Source organism: Tiliqua scincoides, chromosome 4 (genome assembly GCF_035046505.1).
Source record: "Tiliqua scincoides isolate rTilSci1 chromosome 4, rTilSci1.hap2, whole genome shotgun sequence".
Classification (NCBI taxonomy): Eukaryota; Metazoa; Chordata; class Lepidosauria; order Squamata; family Scincidae; genus Tiliqua; species Tiliqua scincoides.
In genome coordinates, this window is record NC_089824.1 from 215,193,219 (window position 1) to 215,213,018 (window position 19,800).

Below are 19,800 nucleotides of genomic sequence, written 5' to 3' on the forward strand. Positions count from 1 at the left end.
GGGGCAAACGGCGCTCCGCGGTCCACAGAGAACAACCGCTTGGGCAGCGTGGGACCGGCCAGGCGGTAAGTGCGCATGCGCCTGTGCGAGAGAGGCCTTTTGAGCGTCCCACTCTCTCCTCTGCAGGGCTCACTGACGCTGCAGCGCCTTCGCAGTGGGTACTGCGCATGCGCCAAGGCGTGCTCTTCCTCTTTTTGCCTTCGCTTTTGGTTCGCGCGGCGTCACAGGGTACGCGAGTGTGACGTCACTCTACGTGACTTCGCTGTCCTTGCTGGCCTAGCAGAAAATGACCGACCTCGGCTGAGGTTTTGATCACTGTGACGGTCGCTCAGGCCCAGCGCGCCTGCGCAGATCCCTCACGCCGTCGCGCGCCTGTGGAAGGAACGGCTGCGGTGATAGGCTGGGCCGTGCGTCACGTGCCCGCCGCCTCAGGGTGACACCGCCCATCACCCCCACTCTCCGTATCCCCTCGCCCAGATGTTCCCCATCTCGCGAGCGTGTCGTTTGCCGCGCGAGGAGCTTAGCGGGCCTGCGCGGCCCCGCCCCCTCTGGCGCCCCGCCCTCCGCCGGAGCCCCTCCCCTTCTGTCTTCCCGTGGCCTATAAAAGGAGCGTCTGGGAAGGTTTTCCTCTCAGTCTGCCGTGGAGGCACGTGGCTGGCCTGATGTGGCTGAGGCTGGGGTGGCAGGCGTAGAGGCGGTAGGCAGGCGTCGACGCGAGGGCTGCAGTGTGGCAGCTGGGTCTCGGCCGGACCCCCGTCCCAGTCCCCAGCTGCGAAGGCTCCGCTCTCCTCAGGGCCGCCCCGGTCCTCCTGCCTCAGCCGGCCCCCGCTCACTGTAGTCAGGGAGGGAGACGCGCCTGCTGTGCAGAGTCACGGGCGGGAGGCTCTCCCGACAGCCTGGACTCGCTCACGGTGACCGTCACTTGCGCACCTGAACCACCTACCCGGCATGCTGCAGTGTCCCCTGGCCCGAGGGGCTTACATTCCGGAAGACGGTAGAGAAAGATTGGAGGATTCGAGCCCAGGGCTGGGCCCAGTGTCTGCTCAGAAGTCAGTCCCGTTGGAGTCGGTGGGGCTTCCTCCCAGGGAAGTGTGGCTGGGGTGGGCTCTCTGGCAGGAGTCTTATAAGGCTGTAATCCTAACCACACTTTCCTGTGAGTAAGCCCCATTGAACAAAATAGGACTTACTTGTGAGTAGACCAGGTTAGGATCGCGCCCTTTGTTGTGCTGTATGTGGCTTACTGCAAAACAAAGTGCAACAAGGCATGTTTGTAGGTACCTGTGTGGTCCTTTCAGACCGTTCAGGATACTTCTGCATTACAGGTTGAGTGGACTGCTGAGGTCAGAAATGTGTCTGGATTTTAGATTTGTCCAGTGGTGTAGCTGGAGGAGGGTGGAGCACTCAAGCTGGCCCTCCCTTCAGAGGAGGGAGGTGGGCAAGCAGCCCCTCCTTTCAGAGCCATTCCTGGCACATTTCCATACGACTCCTCCATACTCCATAGGACTCCTCCGTTTTGCTCCCCCTGCCGGGAATGGCTCCGAAGGGAGGGGCCGCTTGCCCACTGTGCTGCCAGCTTGCCAGCTTGAGTGCTCCACCCCCCTCCAGCTACGCCACCGGATTTGTCTGGACTTCAGAATAAATGCATAAATACAATGAGAAATGCTTCCTCTTGGTCTTTTCCCTGTTACCATAGTGATGTCTGTTGGCCTCTTGTACATTTTTCAACAGTGTCTGTACAGGTGCACACTGCAGAGCAGAGCATGGAACTTGCAGCCCATGGGCCCAGTTTTGTCCAACTTTCCAGCTCTGATGTAGCCGTGCCAGTGAGTCTTGTGCTGCATCCTGTGGTAGGGGGGCAGCCATGGAGGCCTCCTCTTGTTTAGGGAATGTTTGTTCCCTTTTCTCAGGGCTGCATTGCGGCTGCACCTACACTGGAAAGTTGGATAGCATTGGGCCCTGTGTTTGCACTGTATGTGGGAATGATTACAGTGATTTAGCATTTATGTAACAGGAAGCAAGTCTTGGACAGAAATATCTGTATTTTAGAGTAGGCCAGATTTAGGATGTCCAGATAAGGGTTAATGTACCTGTATCTCTTACTTGTTATTGCTGAGAAGTTGCTTCTTGCATCAGCATCAGTGTGATGGGAGGACCCTTTATTTCAATAGAGAGGCTAGATTATAAATTGGACAGACATGCCTGTTTAAAACCAAATTGTACAGTATAGCAACACTGAAAAGTTTAATAATGAAGCAGTTGGTTTTAGAGATCTCATTGACTACTGCCTCTGTGTGGTTAATCATAAAATGTATAACAGACTTGACTGAACATACCAACTTTCCAGGACATGTAACTGCGCTTCCTCTCAACTCACCTTTTCTGGAAGGCCTTTCACTCTTAGGCTGTGGTACTGTACACAGTCATCTGGGAGGAAGTCCTGTTGAACTCAGTGGGACTTATTTCCGAATAGACATGCATAAGAATGCATTACTATCACTTAATTCTCACCCTCAATTGTTATCAAATTGACAAGAGCAATCCTAGGCATGTCTACTCAGAAGTAAAGTCAATTGCATTTAGTGGCACTTGCTCCTAGGAAAGCATGTAGAAGGTTACAACCTTAGTAAGCAGCTGCATTTGTTCATTCATACCTTACTAGTAGAGGTGTTTGAAAATTGTGTTATTTATCTTACTCATCCCATTTAATTCAGTATGACTTAATCCTGTTTTATTGGAAGCAGACATCCCTACTTACTAGTTTTGTCCCCATCTGGCTTTTCCCCTTCCTGTTTTCCTTTTGTATCAAAATTGAAATTATAAGTAGCTTTAAGGCAATGACCTGTTGCTTATGAAACAACATAAGTTTATTATTTTGTATTTATCTGGGTACTTGATGCTGCCTTTCCACCTCTTAGGAAAGAGACCCTTAAGGCAACTCGCATTTGGTTAAACACACAAAATGCAATAACTAGTATTATAACAGTCATAGGCAGCAAGAAATATATAAACTTAGCTTTCTTCTCCTCCTGCCCCCAAGTCAGTTGGTATTTCCCGGAGCGGGGCACATCTCACCTTTCAAGAGCACCAGCAAGTAGAGGTGGCAGTGGTGACTGACTTTCCTTCTCACAAGGCAGTTGATATTTCCCTGGGACAGGGTAACTGCCTAGTTCAGCTTTAATAGGTTAAATAATATATATTGTTGGTGCTATTTATAAAAAAAGATATTTGCTGGATGAAGGGGTGAAGAACTAGTAGGCTGGGGTGTGGGAGGTTTGAATAGGAGATTATTTATTGATTTGATTTGTAATCTGCCTTTCTCCCTGAAGGGCACTCAAGGTGGATTAAATGAAGGTTATATAGTCAGATGAACTGCATGTAAAAGGTCAGGCAGCAAAAGATCAGGCTTCAGTCCTGTGCACACTTGCTTGAGAGTAACTCAGAGTTTACTTGGGGGTTTATCCTTCTGTAAGCATGCATAGGATTTGGCTGCTTCACGCATGACATTGGACAAATGTGTTTTGTTTTAAATATACTTGAAAATCTAAAACATAACTGAGAAAATGTGCTTGGAAATACATCCGTTATATGTAAACTCAAGACAGTTTTTCCTTCCTGTTTTCCCAAGTCTCCCTTTAATGAATGCCTATGTTTATCACATTTACTTAATACATTTTTAGGTGTACATTAAAGCATCATAGATATACATCTTAGGAAAAAAAAACCAGTGAATACCTTCTTATCAGGGACTGGTTGTGAGTTCCTGTAAAATAGTGGTCTTTAACGGTTTTTGCGCCATGGCCCAAACAAACAGGAAATTAAGAAACTGGGGACTCGCTGTTGTTCTCATCCCCCTCCTGGGACCCTATCCATCTATCTCAGCCCTGTTGCTGCCCACTCTCATTATACTCTCCCAGCTCTGTTCACTGTAACCAAATATTCGTATTAGAGAGAGAAGCGAAAGATACTATGAGGCCTGGCACTAGTGAAAGCTGTTTTAACCGAATTGCTAAGAACCTGAGCAGGACTGGGTCATAAATCTCCTGATATCTGAAGGGGTATGCCAAATGCCTTCCCCTTTACCTGGTGGTGCACTAGTCCAGTGATCTTTAACCTTTTTCTTTTCCTTAAGTTACCATGCCCCCAGAACTGAGGTTTCACAACGCTGTAGGGGTCATGCCTCCAAGGTTGAAGAACACTGCTATAAAGCATACACAACATACAAAATCTATGCCTATCACTGCCAGGTGCCACAAATTAGAAAGTTTTGTATCAAAAGAAACAGTGCTGGATCTAGAGAACTACAGAGTTCTGCTTACACAACAGGGTTCCTACCTCTTTCCTCTTTAGTCCCTGAAGAACAACTCCTGAGTGTTGGGAGACCCTTCAGAATGACAAGTGAGGTGACTCAAGGGACTGCAGCTGGAGGGAGGAATCACTGGAAATCGGAGGAAACCCCTGCCCCTGCATCCTTGTACGAGGACAAGGGGCTTTCTGAATCCAAGTTGTGATACTAAAGGGTGTTTAGTTATGGCACACACTAGGGGTAACAAAAATGAGAAGGGCTTTCAAGAATGCATCGGATGTTAAAGGGATCTGCTCCCTGGAGACTGGGGACCAAATTCAGTGGAACGTGTTTAAGAATGGCTATTAATAAGTTGTGATAATTGCATGATGAAGATATTTTGGCATTTGGGAGGATTTCTGGCTGTTGAGAACACTGAATGCAGCTCCAGTAGCCAAATCATATGTTGACAATTGGTGAATCGGCTTTTAATTGCTTTGCCATGAAGCCCACATTTGCAACTTGATCCTTTTTACTCTGACTGCACAGCTTCTGAAAACCAGTTCATTGTCAGGACAGTGCACGTGAATTGAGTTGTGAGCTGCATTAGTAATAATAAAAGCAGTGTACTGGCTCAGTCTGTGAACTGGAAAGCCCTGCTCAAAAACTCCCCTCGGCAATGAAATAATTATATAACCTTAGGCAATCTATTGTCTCTCACCCTTGGCTCCCCTCTCTGTAATTTGAGGATAATATAAGCCTGCCCTGAATGGTTGTTGTAAGGATTGCTGTGATATTGCATCTGAAGAAGCAGTTGTGATATTGGCTTTTATATATAAAAGAAGTAACCAGTCAGCAGTTCCACCACTTGCCAAAGTTTGACTATGCTCAACCCATGTTCCCAGCATACCCATTTGATTCTGTGAATAGTTTCTGAGTAGAATGCACAAAGATTGGTGTTCGGATGAGATCTGAATCTTTATTGTGTACATAGAATAGTAGGCCTGATTTGAGGGAGTTCCCCAATAAAGAAAGCATTTATGAGAATGCACTTTTCTGGGCAGCAATTCATCCAATTTCAGCGTCCTTGATTTTCTAGCCCTATGACAACCATTATAAATCAGAAATGAGAACAACTGTGCATGATTGGTCTTTTCAAGAAGGAATTTGTGCCCATTTTTTGTTGTGTTATTTTTAACAGTGCTGCTCATATTCCTGATGTGTGCTGTGTAGTATGTTTATGTTACCTCGTTCTATATGTTACCCCTTTCCTTCTCGTCCTTCCAGGCAAATATGCTGCAAATAAGGCCCCTTGGGACTTTGCTGGAAAGCCACTGGAGACCAGCACATTCATATATACAGAGTTTCTTGTTTCAAAAACTGATTAAAGACTGTCACAGGAATCTTTGCACAACCAGCACAAGGTGTTCAAAGAATCGGCGAGTGGGTTATAAAAAAAACATTTCAGAGAAGAAGCTGGTGAGTTTTAAACAAATACTGATTAGCAGCAAATAATACATCAGGGGTCCAATCCTGTCCAACTTTCCAGCTCCAATGCAGGTTCAATACAGCCCTGAGATAAAGGAACAAATGTTCCCTTACCTAGAGGACACCTCTGTGACTACTGCCCACTGCATGATGCAGCACACGCCCCATTGGCATGGCTGCATCAGCACTGGAAAGTTTTATTGGAGTGGGCCCCAAGTGTGTGGTACAGTGATACACTAATTTTTCTTTGTCCTGTGTTAAATTATCTTTGGAAGTAATCTGCTACCAATTTCCTATAACATCGTGACTATCAGCCCAATCCACAGCATGCTGGTGCCAGCAGAGCGAGCAAGCATGGTCAGAAATGTGCTGTAAAGCTGTGGCAGTGTGGGTGAGAAGGCCTGTGCTGCCCTGCTGGTGCCCGCAGAGGAGCAGCATGTGCTGGAGGAGAGCAGAACAAGTGTGGGCAGGGGGTGTAACAGGGTGGAGGAGGGTGGATCAGGCCTGGGAAGGGGGAGTGGGATCAGCAGGACCTGTTCCCACCATCCTACCCCTCTCTGGGGCCTGATTTCTCAACACAAGGCTTGGATTTCTGTCAGCTGGCACAAGCCTGAGTTAGCCCCATTGTGGGTGCTGGGGATTAACCTGGGGCAAGGCATAAATGTTCCCTTGCCTCAGGGAGACCTACAGCAGTCTCCTTCCCCATGCTGGGTACAGCTGAGGCTGTTCCAGTGCCACTTTATTGCAGGACAGGAATTCAGTCAAGATTTTGTTGTAAAAGGCTTTTGACATTTAAGAAAATGATTTTTTTAAACAAATTTGAAATGGTTTGATTACTGTGGAAAGCAAATTTTTACAACGGTTATGCTGGCATGACTACGCTTTGAGAGATCCACAATAGACAATTCCATAGATGTGTACTGGTAAATGTTCACTTCTTCCCCACCCCCTATGTACATAATGCATTTACTTTCTCCTCAACTAGAGCCATTCAAATTTCTCGTTACCATTTTCGTGTTCATCACATTGAAATTAGTAAAGATAAGCTGTTTTCATTGTAGAGGCAAATTGTGTGTTGTCCAGTGTTATTTATTGAAACATTTTAATGAACTTAATTTTCGATCATTTTTATCTTACATTTCTTAATCTGGTGGGAAAGCTCAAAGCTACTTTCCGAATAGTTTAAAGTGGTTTGCATCATTTAAAAAAATTAATGTAATATTGTAATGCAGTTTACTTAAAATCCTGGCATTTGTCTTAACATCCTGTTTTCTTACCCCTCACTTTAAGGCATAAACACTGATTTTGTTAAAAATTTTAATGGGTGTATTTTTTACAGCATAGAATTTTTTTTTCATTAGGCGTGATGCATATAAGTGTTTTCAGGATGCAGATCTCCTCCGTCAATTTTGGGTGCCCATCTGCATGTGCTGTCATTACCAGAAGCACTGTTGGTGGCTACAAGTGGAGGGCTTTCTCTGTAGGGGTGTCTCATTTATGGAACTCCCTGTTGAATTATAAACTGCACCCTTCCTGTTGGCCTTCTGGTGGGAGCTCAAGACCTACTGTTTTGTTCTGCCTTTCACTTTTATAATTTTCTTGTTAGTTTCTGATGCTTATTATAATTGTTCTTTATTTATTTGCTGTTTTGTTTTATTGAATTTTATTGTATTAATACGTATTATTGCTAGCCATTTGGAACCTTTGTTTTGAGAGATAAAGGTGGGTCACAAATGTTTAGTACAAGTTTACAGTACTCCTGCATACAAATTGTCTAAGGCAGTGATCCTGTGCATGGATGCACATACTTTTGTACTATCCATTAAATTGTAGACTTATTTCTGAGTAAAACATGCATAGAATTGGATTGTATGTCATTGTGTGAATGAATGAACCTATGCCCAGGCCATGATCCACTCTGCTCAGAGCTGTATGTACTGGTTGGCTCACATGATATGTTGGCATCCTTCAGTCTCGGTAGACTATGGTGTCACGCTCTGAATGGTGGTTCTGGAACCGAGTGTCCTCTCCAGTGCGCGAAGCCTGGGTAAAGTAGGTATGGAGGATAGGCTGTTACCCATGCAGCAAATCCCCCCTCTCCACGTCGCTGAAATGGTCCAATGGAAAGGCAGAGGCCAATACGGTTGGATCCAGCGGCGTCGCAGGAGTTGCCAGAACGTGACTGTGTTCAGCCATGAACTGCCTCAGGGACTCCGGCTCCGGATTTTGCCTTGAGGTTGACTCCTGAAGCCTTTTCCACAACCGGATGTAGCCACAAGGCAGTGGAGGTTTGGGATCAGAGTTTTCCTTCTCCCAGATGAGCTGCCTTCCCAGGCTGACGAGTCCCATCTACCCGGTGGCTGTTTAGTCGCCTCTTACGACAACCTGAGTAGTAATTCAGGGTACTAGAGTATGCAGGGATATCTGTAAAGGGTAACAGGAGATACCTTGCAGTGGAAAAATGTGGTTGCATGAATCCACTCCCTGTGTTAGGAGGGATACCTTAGAGATGAGTAAGGCTGCAGCTGGTTGACTTTACTAATCCTTTCTGGTAATGTTGAACACTGCAAAGGCAAGGGTTTCTTGTGCTCTTTAAGTACTGTAATTTAGAGCAGCAATTTGCACTTTTAACCACTTGGTGATGCTATGTAAATTTGTAAAAGGTGATGTTTTTGAATACTATTGCTGTTAGATTTATAGATGGCTATCTGCATCTATATTCCTAGCTTATATTACTTTCACTCAAATCACTTTCAATAATTTCAGTATTACTTTCAATCTTAAACGTAGACCTTTGGCAGCAGTGTTTAGTCTGATTGGTTGTATGACAATTCCCTTCCAGCTGCTTGAACTTAAAAAAAAAACTAAAGTCTTGAGTGTAATTGCTAGGCTTATTGCCATAAATTGTTTATTGATTCAGAAAGCAGAACAGAAAGCAGTTAACTATATCGCAATATACCAGGGGTGTCCAAACTTTTTGGCGGGAGGGCCACATCTTCTCTCTGACACTGTGTTGAGGGCCTGGGGAAAAAAATTACATTTCAAATTTGAATAAATTTACATAAATGAATATATTAGAGATGGAACTTGTATGAATGAATGAAGGTCTTGTAATAGCTCAGGGCCTATAAAAGGCCTTGCACACAGCAAGACCAGCCTTTCCTTTCTTGCCACTGCTGCATCACAGATGTGGAACAGCAAGCAGTGGAGGGAGCCCTCGTCCCACAGCTCATGCAAGAGGTCAAACAGTTGGCTGTCACGCTGAGAGCATTTGCATCAGGAGGGCCAGAGGCTCATTGGAGACTGGGGGCTCCCTGAGGGCTGGATTGGACCAGGGTTTGGGCACCCCTGCAATATACAGAAGAGGTGAAAGTGAAATCAAATTGGGTATAATTTTTTGTCATAACTGTGGGCCTTTGCCTCTTAGATTTGTTGATGAACTTTGGTTCCTTCCATCTTTCAGGAGAAAAATTTATAAATGGACTTCATAGATCATGAGATGATGATTGGTATTTACATATCACTTTTCAGCTAAAAGTTCATAAAGCGGTTTACAGAGAAAAAACAAATAACTAATGGCTCCCTGTCCCCAAAGGGCTCACAGTGTTAAAAGATGCAAAACAATACCAGCAAACAGCCATTAGAAAAGACACTGCTGCAGTGAGGAGGGCCATTTAGTCTCCCCCTGTTAAACAAAAGAGGAGCACCCACTTGAAAAAAGTGCCTCTTACCCTAGTTAGCAGGGATATTGGTCCCTAGACCGAGTTTAGTGATCAGTAGAAAACATTTTGAGTTGTTAGTGTTTAATTTTAAGCAAGACAATAGCTAGATGTTTGTTATGGTGCAGCTTAACTGTACAATGAGGGGCATCTTAAGTTCTTGCTAAGCAGCAAAAACCTAAGTCACCCTGATGAGTTTGTGGAGGTGGAAGTTTAAGAGATAAATGCTAGTAGTTTAATTTGTTTGAAGTGTATAAGTTATAACTAACTTATTAATTTAGAACTAATTTGTATAAAATATTGTTCATAAAATTGGAAAATGTGCCATACAATACATATAATTTTATTTCCTGTGTACATTTGAACCTTTACACTTGTTAAAAGAGTATCATGGTTTGCTTTCTTTGAATAGTCTTTTTTTCCCCATTACAGTCCCGACATTTTGTAGACCATCGGAAAGTGTATTTGGTAGCAGGCAAAGGAGGTGATGGCATTACATGTTTTCACAGTGAGCCTAGAAAAGTATTTGGCGGTCCTGATGGTGGAAATGGAGGAGATGGGGGACATATTGTATTGAAAGGTAAGAGGGAATTATCTTTTGTTTAAATCTTGAGGGTTATCTTGTGGAATAATCTCCCATTCTTTTCTATTCTTTTTCTCCCAAGTTGAGTTTTCTGGTAAATGTATGTGCCAGAGAAACTCCTAAAGGTATGTTCTCACACACTTTCTCTCTTCTTTCCCTGTGTTATATATGGCTTGTACTTCAAGCTACTGTGATGAGGCCTTTAGAGTCAGTTACTTTTGTCTGGCAACCCAAGATATTTTGCTCTTCTTCACACACCACAGCCAGTCAAACAGAACACTGTTCTAAATCCATCTCAGTGATCCAGGTTAGGAAAAAGAGATGTAGGGCTATCTGATAAATTCAGGGAAGTGGGAGCAAATGTGAATTCAGGGAGATGGGAACAAATGTACAGGATGAACAGTGATGATCTCAAGTGCTAGAAAGCTAAGTGCCAGAACCACAGATCAGAGGTAACCCACAAATAGGAACAGTTTATTTTTCAGCTCATTTGAAATGCATCATTTCAAATAAGAAATAATCCAGGAAGCATGAAGACGGAAGGAGAATAAAAGAAGGCACATCCCAGCTAGTTGGACAAATTGACTTAAGTTGTTTGAAGTACTACTTACAGGCAGAAAACTACTAGGGAAGCGTTGATAAGATTTATTCACAGAAACTGAAATACAGCAAATATCTTTGACCTTTTCTTCATTCGTGAACATCAGTAATGTTTTTCCTCTTGAAAGCAAAAGCATTATAACATTTTTTGTTGTATTTCTGTAAAGTGCTTCAGTATTGGGATGTTTAGAGGAAAAAAGAACCTGACTTGTGTGGAACTGATTATACTTGAGAATCAGTACAGAACGAACTTAAACGACCATCAGCAGCTTAGCAGTGGATGTCCAACATAAATGTAAGCAAGCTAGATGAAAAGTGTTGGATGTCTTATTTGACATACAGCATTCTATATATAAGTACCTTCTGTTAAAGAACTTCATCTTGTTTGATATAGCCCCAACACTCACTGAACTTTGTAGAACTAAAGTTGGCAGTTTAAATGCTTTAGGGCTCAATTCTGTTGGCATCTAATGCCTTTGGAATGAGTGTCCAGTGGCATAAGGTACTTTCCCGCTATTGTAAAAGGCGATATGCCAGAATATGTGGCCTGGCTGCTACCACAAGCAGCCAGCTCCACACGCCTGTGGACAATAGATGTCCACCAGCACCAGTGAGTATGCACAGGAGGTTGGAAGGGGGCACTGGTGTACAGAACAGGGCAGTGACAGTTGGTGAAGAGGGTAAATTGGGACAAATTTTCCCTCACCCCTAGGAGGCTTGAAATTCCTCCGCAGGATGCAGTGGGTGCCACATTGGCACTACTGCATTGCAGCTTGGGGAGTTACAGTGGGTTGGGCTGCCTGTTACATTAATTTGAATGGCACTTGGACACACTTCACTGTTTCTGCTCAATGTTACATATATGAAACAGGGACCAAATTGTGTACACCTGTTGGCATCCCTCAGTCTTGGAAGACTATGGTATTGCGCTCTGAATGGTGGTTCTGGAACAGAGTGTCCTCTCCAGTGCGCGAAGCCTGGGTAAAGTAGATATGGAGGATAGACTGTTTCCCATGCAGCAAATCCCCCCTCTCCACATCGCTGAAATGGTCCAATGGAAAGGCAGAGGCCAATACGGTTGGTTCCAGTGTCGCAGGAGTTGCCAGAACATGACTGTGTTCAGCCATGAACTGCCTCAGGGACTCCGGCTCCGGATTTTGCCTCGAGTTTAACTCCTGAAGCCTTTTCCATAACTGGATGTAGCCACAAGGCAGTGGAGGTTTGGGATCAGAGCTTTCCTTCTCTCAGATGAGCTGCCTTCCCAGGCTGACAAGTCCCATCTACCCGGTGGCTGTTTAGTCGCCTCTTACGACAAGTACAGCCAAACTGAGGGCCTATTCTTATCCCCAGCCCCCAGGGGAAGTGTACACCTGTAGGACAGGCAAAAGTGGGTTAAACTGACTGCATCATCCTTATTGATCTGTTTGTTGAAGTGATAAGCAATCCAATCTTATACATCTTTACTCAGAAGTAGGTAGGTAGGTCTACATGTTCGTAGGAATTTAATTTCACATAAAAGTGCATCCTTAGCTAGTTTGCTGCTAAATGCTCAAACCTGTATGCCCAAATTACATTTCATGGTTATTTCATGGTAAAAGCTTGTTATATTTGTATTTTGACTTGTATTCAAGAAAGTGTGTTAAACTATTTATGTACTTATCTGTGTAGTAATCCATAGGCCCACATTGTGGTGGCATTGTGTTTTAAGGCTCTTAGAAGCACTCACCCCAGTAGTATCTACTGAACACTTAAAAAACTAGGTACTGTGCAGAGAGAAATGAAAACCACAGGTACTTGAACCCAGGACTAGTTTAAACAGATGAGTCTTGAAGTATGGTTAAACAGAAATAATCTGATAACCATATATTGGCAGATGGTGAATCCCAGTAAAGAGGAGAAATAAGTAGAGGTGGGTGAAAATGGTTTTATGTTTTCATGGATTTTGATGTTTTCCAAATTAGAAGTGCAGAAAGCGGTGTTAAGTGTTTTTATTCCAAGGGCACATTTTTATAAATTATAATTCATAACTTAGAAACACTTTAAAAATGTATTGGGTAGGTGATACAGGTGGTATAGTGTGAACAGATACAGCCACATGCATATCGAGGTGTTAGAGAATGGTTTTTTCGCAGATTTTGGTTTTCTTTTTAAAGAAAATTAGAATTGTAGAAAGCAGTGTAACGTGTTTTATTTTGTTACCACCAAAAAAGCGAAAACCTTTAGTAGTAAGAAAGAAAGCATGAACCAGAAAAAAACAGTGCATAGCATAATAATCTACAGAGAAGTAGCAGTACACAAAAAATAGAGAAAGAGAATAGACAGAAGTCAAACATAAAAGATACATTAGAGCCGGGGTTCTCAAACATTTCAGCATCAGCACAAGCATGGAATGGCTCGATGCCAGGCAAATGGTGACCACTGACGGTGTGCTCATGGAGCTCCTGAAAGAGCCTTAGGGAGCCCCAGGGCTCCTAGGAGCTAATTTTGAGAAATGCTGTACTAGAGAATAGATACATTAAAATGTCCGTTTGGATCCAAATATCCTATTGCAAAAGCAAATGTTGCTTTCACTTCCATAGCACTGCTGATTCTACCCCTTTCTGCTCCTCTGGAGAATCCCCTGTTGTTCTGGATCTAGTTTTCAAAAGATTGAAGACAGGGCAATCTTTGATATATACCTATCCTAATGTGAGTGGCAGTGCCTTCTGCTTGCCCAGTGGGTTCTTTGAATCCATGCCAATATCTTAAATGGAATGTGAAATTGGAAAGTTGTTGGCAACCTTCAATCTCGAAAGACTATGGTATCGCGCTCTGAAAGGTGGTTCTGGAACAGCGTCTAGTGTGGCTGAAAAGGCCGATTCGGGAGTGACAATCCCTTCCACACTGGGAGCAAGTGCAGTCTGTGAAAAGAAATTGGAAAGATAACCTGTAGAAAGACATCAGAAGCAGAGAAACATGACTGTACCTGTATACAGAAAAAGGAAGGAAGCAGAATGCAAGATGGAAACAAAGTCTAAAGAGGGGAATAAGGAAGACCAACTAAAATATCATTATAATAACCCATAAAAGGACACAATAAGAGAGTGAACAAAAATATGTTGGGATATGAAAGGAATGGCTGGATGAACGTTGGCAGTGTTTGCTAGAAAACAACATCACTGTGTAGGATAGATAACGTGGAATGATACCTTCTGATGCAGCTGAAAATCCCCATTGAGTTGAATACAACTTTGCTAGTTGTCCTCCTGAGGTTATGTAAATATTTTTGTTTTTAGTGACCACAAAGTTATATTCTCAAGGGCATTAGTTTTACAGGTATTTTAATGTTCAATAATGTACTGTTAGAGTACTGTTAGCCTCTAAATAGTGTTTAAGAAGGTGAGTAGGAGATACAACAAATAACTTTATGGAATGTCTTGTCTCAGAATCCATTATCAAGTAACTGCAACAGGCTTTGGAATCCTTTGGTGGCTTCTGGCCATTGTCTGGAATTAATTCAATTTGTGTATACAAAACCCAAATTCCTGTATGTGTGTTTTTTTAATATGACATCTAAATTGCTGAACCTTGTTTTACAGTGGATCAACATGTCAAATCCTTGTCTTCTGTTCTCCCATTCTATCGAGGTATCAGTGGAGAAAAAGGGGGGAGCAAAAACTGTTATGGAGCTGCTGGTGAATGCATTTACATTAAGGTAGGCAGCCACCATTTGTTCTAAGGTTGTACAGATTGACTTAGGGCCCAATCCTAACGGGCCTGGGTGCTAGTGCTGAGCAATAGCGCTGAGTGTCGCAAATGTGCCATAAGGCACATTCACAACACCTGGAAAGGAGGGGCCACTAGCTCTGGACCCAGTGCCAGACAGATGCTGCCGGAAGCAAGGTAAGAGCTTTGGGCGGCAGTAAGGGCTTTTGGGGTGTGATGGGGAGGAGGTCTGGGTTGGGGGAGGCAGGGTGGAACCAACCCAGGACTGGAAGAGCCCTGCTCTGCTGTATCCTATTATCCATGACAGGCTGCAAAGCCTGACATGGAGGTTTTCAAGTGTGCTCCAGCAAAATACCTGGCGCAGACTTGAGAAGCCCCATTGCAGGGCCTGGGGCTTCCCTTAGAGGAAGGGTACAAAAGTTTCCTTCCTCTGAGGAGAACCTGTTGGCACTGTTGGCACATAATTGAGACATACAAAATTATGCAGGGGATGGACAGAGTGGATAGAGAGATGCTCTTTACACTCTCACATAACACCAGAACCAGGGGACATCCACTAAAATTGAGTGTTGGGAGAGTTAGAACAGACAAAAGAAAATATTTCTTTACTCAGCGTGTGGTTGGTCTGTGGAACTCCTTGCCACAGGATGTGGTGATGGCGTCTGGCCTGGACGCCTTTAAGAGGGGATTGGACAAGTTTCTGGAGGAAAAATCCATTACGGGTTACAAGCCATGATGTGTATGTGCAACCTCCTGATTTTAAAAATGGGCTATGTCAGATGCAAGGGAGGGCACCAGAATGAGGTCTTGTTATCTGGTGTGCTCCCTGGGGCATTTGGTGGACCACTGTGAGATACAGGAAGCTGGACTAGATGGGCCTATGGCCTGATCCAGTGGGGCTGTTCTTATGTTCTTATATGGGACACTATTTGTACCCAAGTCTAAGTAAACTGTTGGCCTTTTTTGTTGGCCTTCAAGGTTCCCATTGGTACTGTGGTTAAAGAGAATTACAAAGTTGTGGCTGATCTTAATCAGCATGGTGAGGAATACATTGCAGCTTATGGTGGAGCTGGAGGAAAAGGCAATCGTTTCTTTCTGGACAATGACAATCGAGCACCAACTACTGCTACTCGTGGAGAACCAGGTCAAGAAAGTGTCATCCATTTGGAGATGAAGACTATGGCCCATGCAGGGATGGTGAGTGTGTCATGTTTTAGGTGGTCACTTAACTCTGGATCTTCATTTTAATTTAGTGTAAGCCCCATAAGTTCTTGGGGTGACAGTTTGTGCTTACAGATTTGGTACTTGGAATAATATGTAGTAAGATTATGAAATTTGATTGGACTTATTGACTTGCAAACTCATGATATTGATGACAGTGGTAGCTTGACAACTTGGATTCACTTGTCTAGCCTTTATTGATTTGGCACATGACACAGTGGCAGAAGGAATGGCTCCTTCAGATAATAGTTCCAGCTTGCCACACTAGATTAAATAGACGCCTGAAAGCTTGTGGGCACTGCCTTTTTACAAATCAGTCTGTGCAAAGTTGCATGTGGGAGTGCAATTTTCTGGTTTAGGGCAATTAGTGAAGACTGCTAAAATAATCCAGATTTAGCTCTTATTGAATTTCTCTATTTCAGGTAGGATTTCCTAATGCTGGGAAATCTTCACTGCTGCGAGCAATCTCCAATGCAAAACCAGCAGTGGCTGCTTACCCATTCACAACCTTAAATCCACATGTAGGCATCGTCCGCTATGAAAACTATGAACAAGTTGCAGGTACAGTTTATGAGTTCATTTCTGTTATTGAATATGTTGATTTAAGCTTCTTGAAAAAGTTAAAACAACATTCTATAGGTACTAGGCTTGCACTGGACTGCAGGGGTCCATCCTGGAGTAACTTCCACCCTGTGTGAAAAAACCACAGCTCAAGTGAGTGTTTGCTGCTCTTTGCATAATGTGGTTATGTCCAACTGCTCCACAGTTCTATAGCAATTGGAAGGGATGGGAATGAAAGAGATAATGGTCAGACCAGAAAGCCTCTCTCCACCCTTCCCCACACACTTATTTCTTATCATTGTTGTCCTGCACTGGCCCGCCAGGAGACACCTATCTTTATGGATATCCTTGCAAGACAGTTAACAAATAAGTTCAAATTAAAGTAAAACATACTAAATACATTGTAATAACATTGAAATTACAGTAAAAGCAAGAGAGCAGGTCCGTCACATTAAAAGCCAGTCAGTTAACAACTTTGTGAAATTAAAAAAAAATAAAAATATTAAGGACCATTTAATTTTTTCATTTGTAATGTTATTTTAAGGTTGTATTTTTGTTTGTTGTGTGCTGCCTTGGGTCCCTTCCGGTAGAAAGGTGGCAGAGAAATGCAGTAAATAAATAAATTAAATTAAATTTAAAACAGGAAGAAACGTGGCTTGATGGGTATCCACACGGTGATAATTCCAAAGCTGGAGTGCTAAAGATCAGGTTCTAAGCATTAGATGTTAAGGCTCGGGGTCATATGTTCATAGGCAGCCTGCATTCCCAAGCTTATTCAGATTGAAGCCTCTAGGAGAAGGAGGATGGGTTATCTCTTCTCTCTCCCTGCTTTTTGCTTATAGAATGGCTTTCTTCTCTACAGTGGGATAGGGAGATATTATTCAGGAACGAATGTATGTGTCTACTTTTGGCTTTCCTGAGTTTGCAGATGAAGTTCTTTGCCTGCCAAATGGGTGCAGTCTTCTGCAAGATGCCAGGTGTTGCCCAGGAGGCAAACATGGATTTTTGTGACCATTGTCACACTACCAGAACTGTTCTGATCACTTTCTCTCCATCTCTTTGCAGTTGCTGACATCCCTGGAATAATAAAAGGAGCCCATGAAAACAGGGGGCTGGGCTTGGCCTTCCTGAGGCACATTGAACGTTGTCGCTTTCTTCTATATGTGTTAGATCTCTCAGTGTCTGAACCATGGACCCAGCTGCAGGATTTAAAATATGAACTGGACCAATATGAGGATAGCTTGTCAAAGAGACCTTATGCTATCGTTGGAAATAAGCTTGATCTTCCACAGTCTAAAAGGAATTTGCCTCTCCTTAAGGAGAGAGTAGAACACAGAATCATCCCATTGTCTGCTCTAACAGGAGAAAATCTGGAGGAATTATTGTCACACCTGAAAGAACTTTATGATGATTACGTAAAAACGGAAGAAGCACAAAGGCATAAGCCCATGAAGTGGTAGCTGGAAAGAACTCCTCACACAACCACATTTAGATGAAAAAGGGCCTGGGGGTGGAAGAAGAAATCTGTATTGTTCCCAGGATTTCTTCCTATTTTGAGCTGATCATAGAGTTTTCCTCTCTACGAAAGCTAAAAGTACACAGAAAGTAAGTCCCCCCCCCCCGAATTGGGAGCTGAGGCTCACCAAAGAGCGTTTAGTAGCTCTTAAATTGATTTGATGTACGAGGTGGGCTTGTGTGAGAAAGAAGAATCAGTTGATTTTTGTGACAAAACTGAAAATGCCTATTTCTTTTTTTAACTTCATGCATGCAGAAGCTCTGCAGAGGGCTACTCGCACCTCCCCGACCTGCCAGGACTGCAACACTGGCTAGACCCCACTGCTGTCCCTGGCAGCAGTGTGATCCTGGAGATTAGATTGCTGCTTTCCTCCCTCTCCTGCAACAACTTACAGTGCTCCCAACTCTGTTGTAGGAGTTCGGGAAGCACTGTTTTCTGTTCTGGTAGGTGAAGCTCTAGTTTGTGTCCTTATGTTAGTGGGTCTTACTGGGAGTGGGGTGGGGAAAGAGCTACCTTAGATGTCATTCTTCACATTCTCTACTACAAGGTCAAGCAACTTTTACTTTCTGGTATTACAGGTCCAGCCTTGTTATACATGGATTTTTTATACACAGATCTGACTCAACACTGCAAATGAGAAGGAATGTGCTGATCCCTGGAGAAGGGGAAAATGCATCCCTTTAAAATCAGTTTAAAAAACTGAACAGTCCTTTAACAATAGCCTCCTTAATGACAGAGAGAGAGAGGGCAGCTGGCTGGCAGTCCATCAATCCTTCTCTCTCTAGGCAACCCCTCCCTTCCCCCTGAGCAAGTGAAAGAAAGGTGATCACTTTGTGTTGGTGAAGGGAGGGACTGAGTGAAGGGCTTAAGGAGGACTGACTGATGGATTTTCTTCTTAATGACTCTCATCTTACATCACAAAGGTCAGCAAGGCTGTTTTTAAATCACTGGAGCAAAGAAACTTTGTATTTTAAATGGGTTTGCTATAGTGCATTTTTTGCCATCCAGGTGAGTGCTTGGTATGGAATCTACGCGAATAATGAGGCTCAACCTATATTGTTTCTATGGGAGATCTGTTGCTGTATTCCAACTTCTTTTTACACCCCCCAACTAATAAAACATCCACAGCTAAAATAAACATAATAATAAACTAATGAACAGCCACAGCTTAAATGTTTACTTTAAAACAAGAAGTTCTAGTGAATTCCTCCTGGCTTTTATAAAAGTATCTTCTTCAGAGCTGTATTCCCCAATTGCTTTGGTTTTCACTATTGCCTACTATTCCATCAATATTTTATTGAGACATTCCTTCTAAAACAGCAAGAAGTTGTCTTAGAGCAGTGGTTCTCAAACTTTTTAGCATGGGACCCACTTTTAAGAATGACAAATTGTCCAGGACCCACTGGAAGTGATGTCATCAACCTGGAAGTGATGTCATGGCCAGAAGTAACATCATCAAAGAGGAAGTACCATCATTGTGATGACGGAACCAGAAGTGATGTCATCAAGCAGGAAGAATATCTCATGGCGTTTTATTAATTTTTATTGGGTTGTTTCTCAGCTATTTTCCAATAGCAAAGTGTAAGATAAAAGCCTGTTTATAACCTTGACACAACAAAATAATATTCTGGACTGCAGGATTGCCAGATCAAATAGATCAGCTTACCAGAGCCACAGTAAGCCACAATTTTATGAACGGGAAATCCAGAAAAATGAAAGCAAATGCAAACAGTTTATCAGAGCCACCCTAGCAAGCAAGGGTTTCCTACTGTGCCAATCCCGAGTCAGACTTACAAAACTGTCTTGCACACTCTCCAGCGAGGCTGCAATAGAGAGTCCAAGAACAGATTGCTGTCTTGCATTTCAGAGACCATTCCTTGCAACAGATGCTCCTTCCCACCTTCAGCTCTAAAAAGTTAAAGTGGTTTCTAGCTAGAAGTAAGGCTTTCCTCCACTTTTCACGGGAAATGTGAAATGGTATAAGCAAGGAGGGGAGCAGGCTAGAAAATTAGGTTACCCGGGGACTTGGGAGTGGAAAACGGGATTTGACAGTAGTGGGAAGGGAGAAAACTGGGGGAAGGAGAGAAAGAAGTGGAAGAAATGCTCTCAAAATGCTCTCTGAGAA

The 19,800-nt window shown here is 43.4% G+C and overlaps 1 protein-coding gene across 3 annotated transcripts; it reads left to right on the top strand.

Moving 5' to 3' along the window:
- Positions 1–18,831, top strand: MTG2 (mitochondrial ribosome associated GTPase 2). 3 transcript variants are annotated; one of them, XM_066625123.1, is made up of 7 exons: positions 1–65; positions 5,570–5,761; positions 9,922–10,069; positions 14,251–14,366; positions 15,356–15,574; positions 16,021–16,159; positions 17,225–18,831. In XM_066625123.1, exons 2-7 carry the CDS (start codon positions 5,576–5,578, stop codon positions 17,617–17,619), a joined length of 1,203 nt encoding a protein of 400 aa, XP_066481220.1. In that variant the 5' UTR covers positions 1–65; positions 5,570–5,575; the 3' UTR covers positions 17,620–18,831. The 3 variants fall into 3 exon arrangements, with proteins under 3 accessions (XP_066481220.1, XP_066481221.1, XP_066481222.1); XM_066625124.1 differs by lacking the exon at positions 1–65 and adding an exon at positions 854–911; XM_066625125.1 differs by lacking the exon at positions 1–65 and adding an exon at positions 937–994.
- The last annotated feature ends 969 nt before the right edge of the window (positions 18,832–19,800 follow it).

Bases quoted from the DNA above. Each gene is read 5' to 3' on its own strand.
- MTG2 (XM_066625123.1), top strand. From the start codon at position 5,576: ATGCTGCAAATAAGGCCCCTTGGGACTTTGCTGGAAAGCCACTGGAGA. The intron at 5,762-9,921 runs GTGAGTTTTAAA...TCCCCATTACAG, and splicing joins ACATTTCAGAGAAGAAGCTG to TCCCGACATTTTGTAGACCA. The intron at 14,367-15,355 runs GTAGGCAGCCAC...TTGGCCTTCAAG, and splicing joins GTGAATGCATTTACATTAAG to GTTCCCATTGGTACTGTGGT.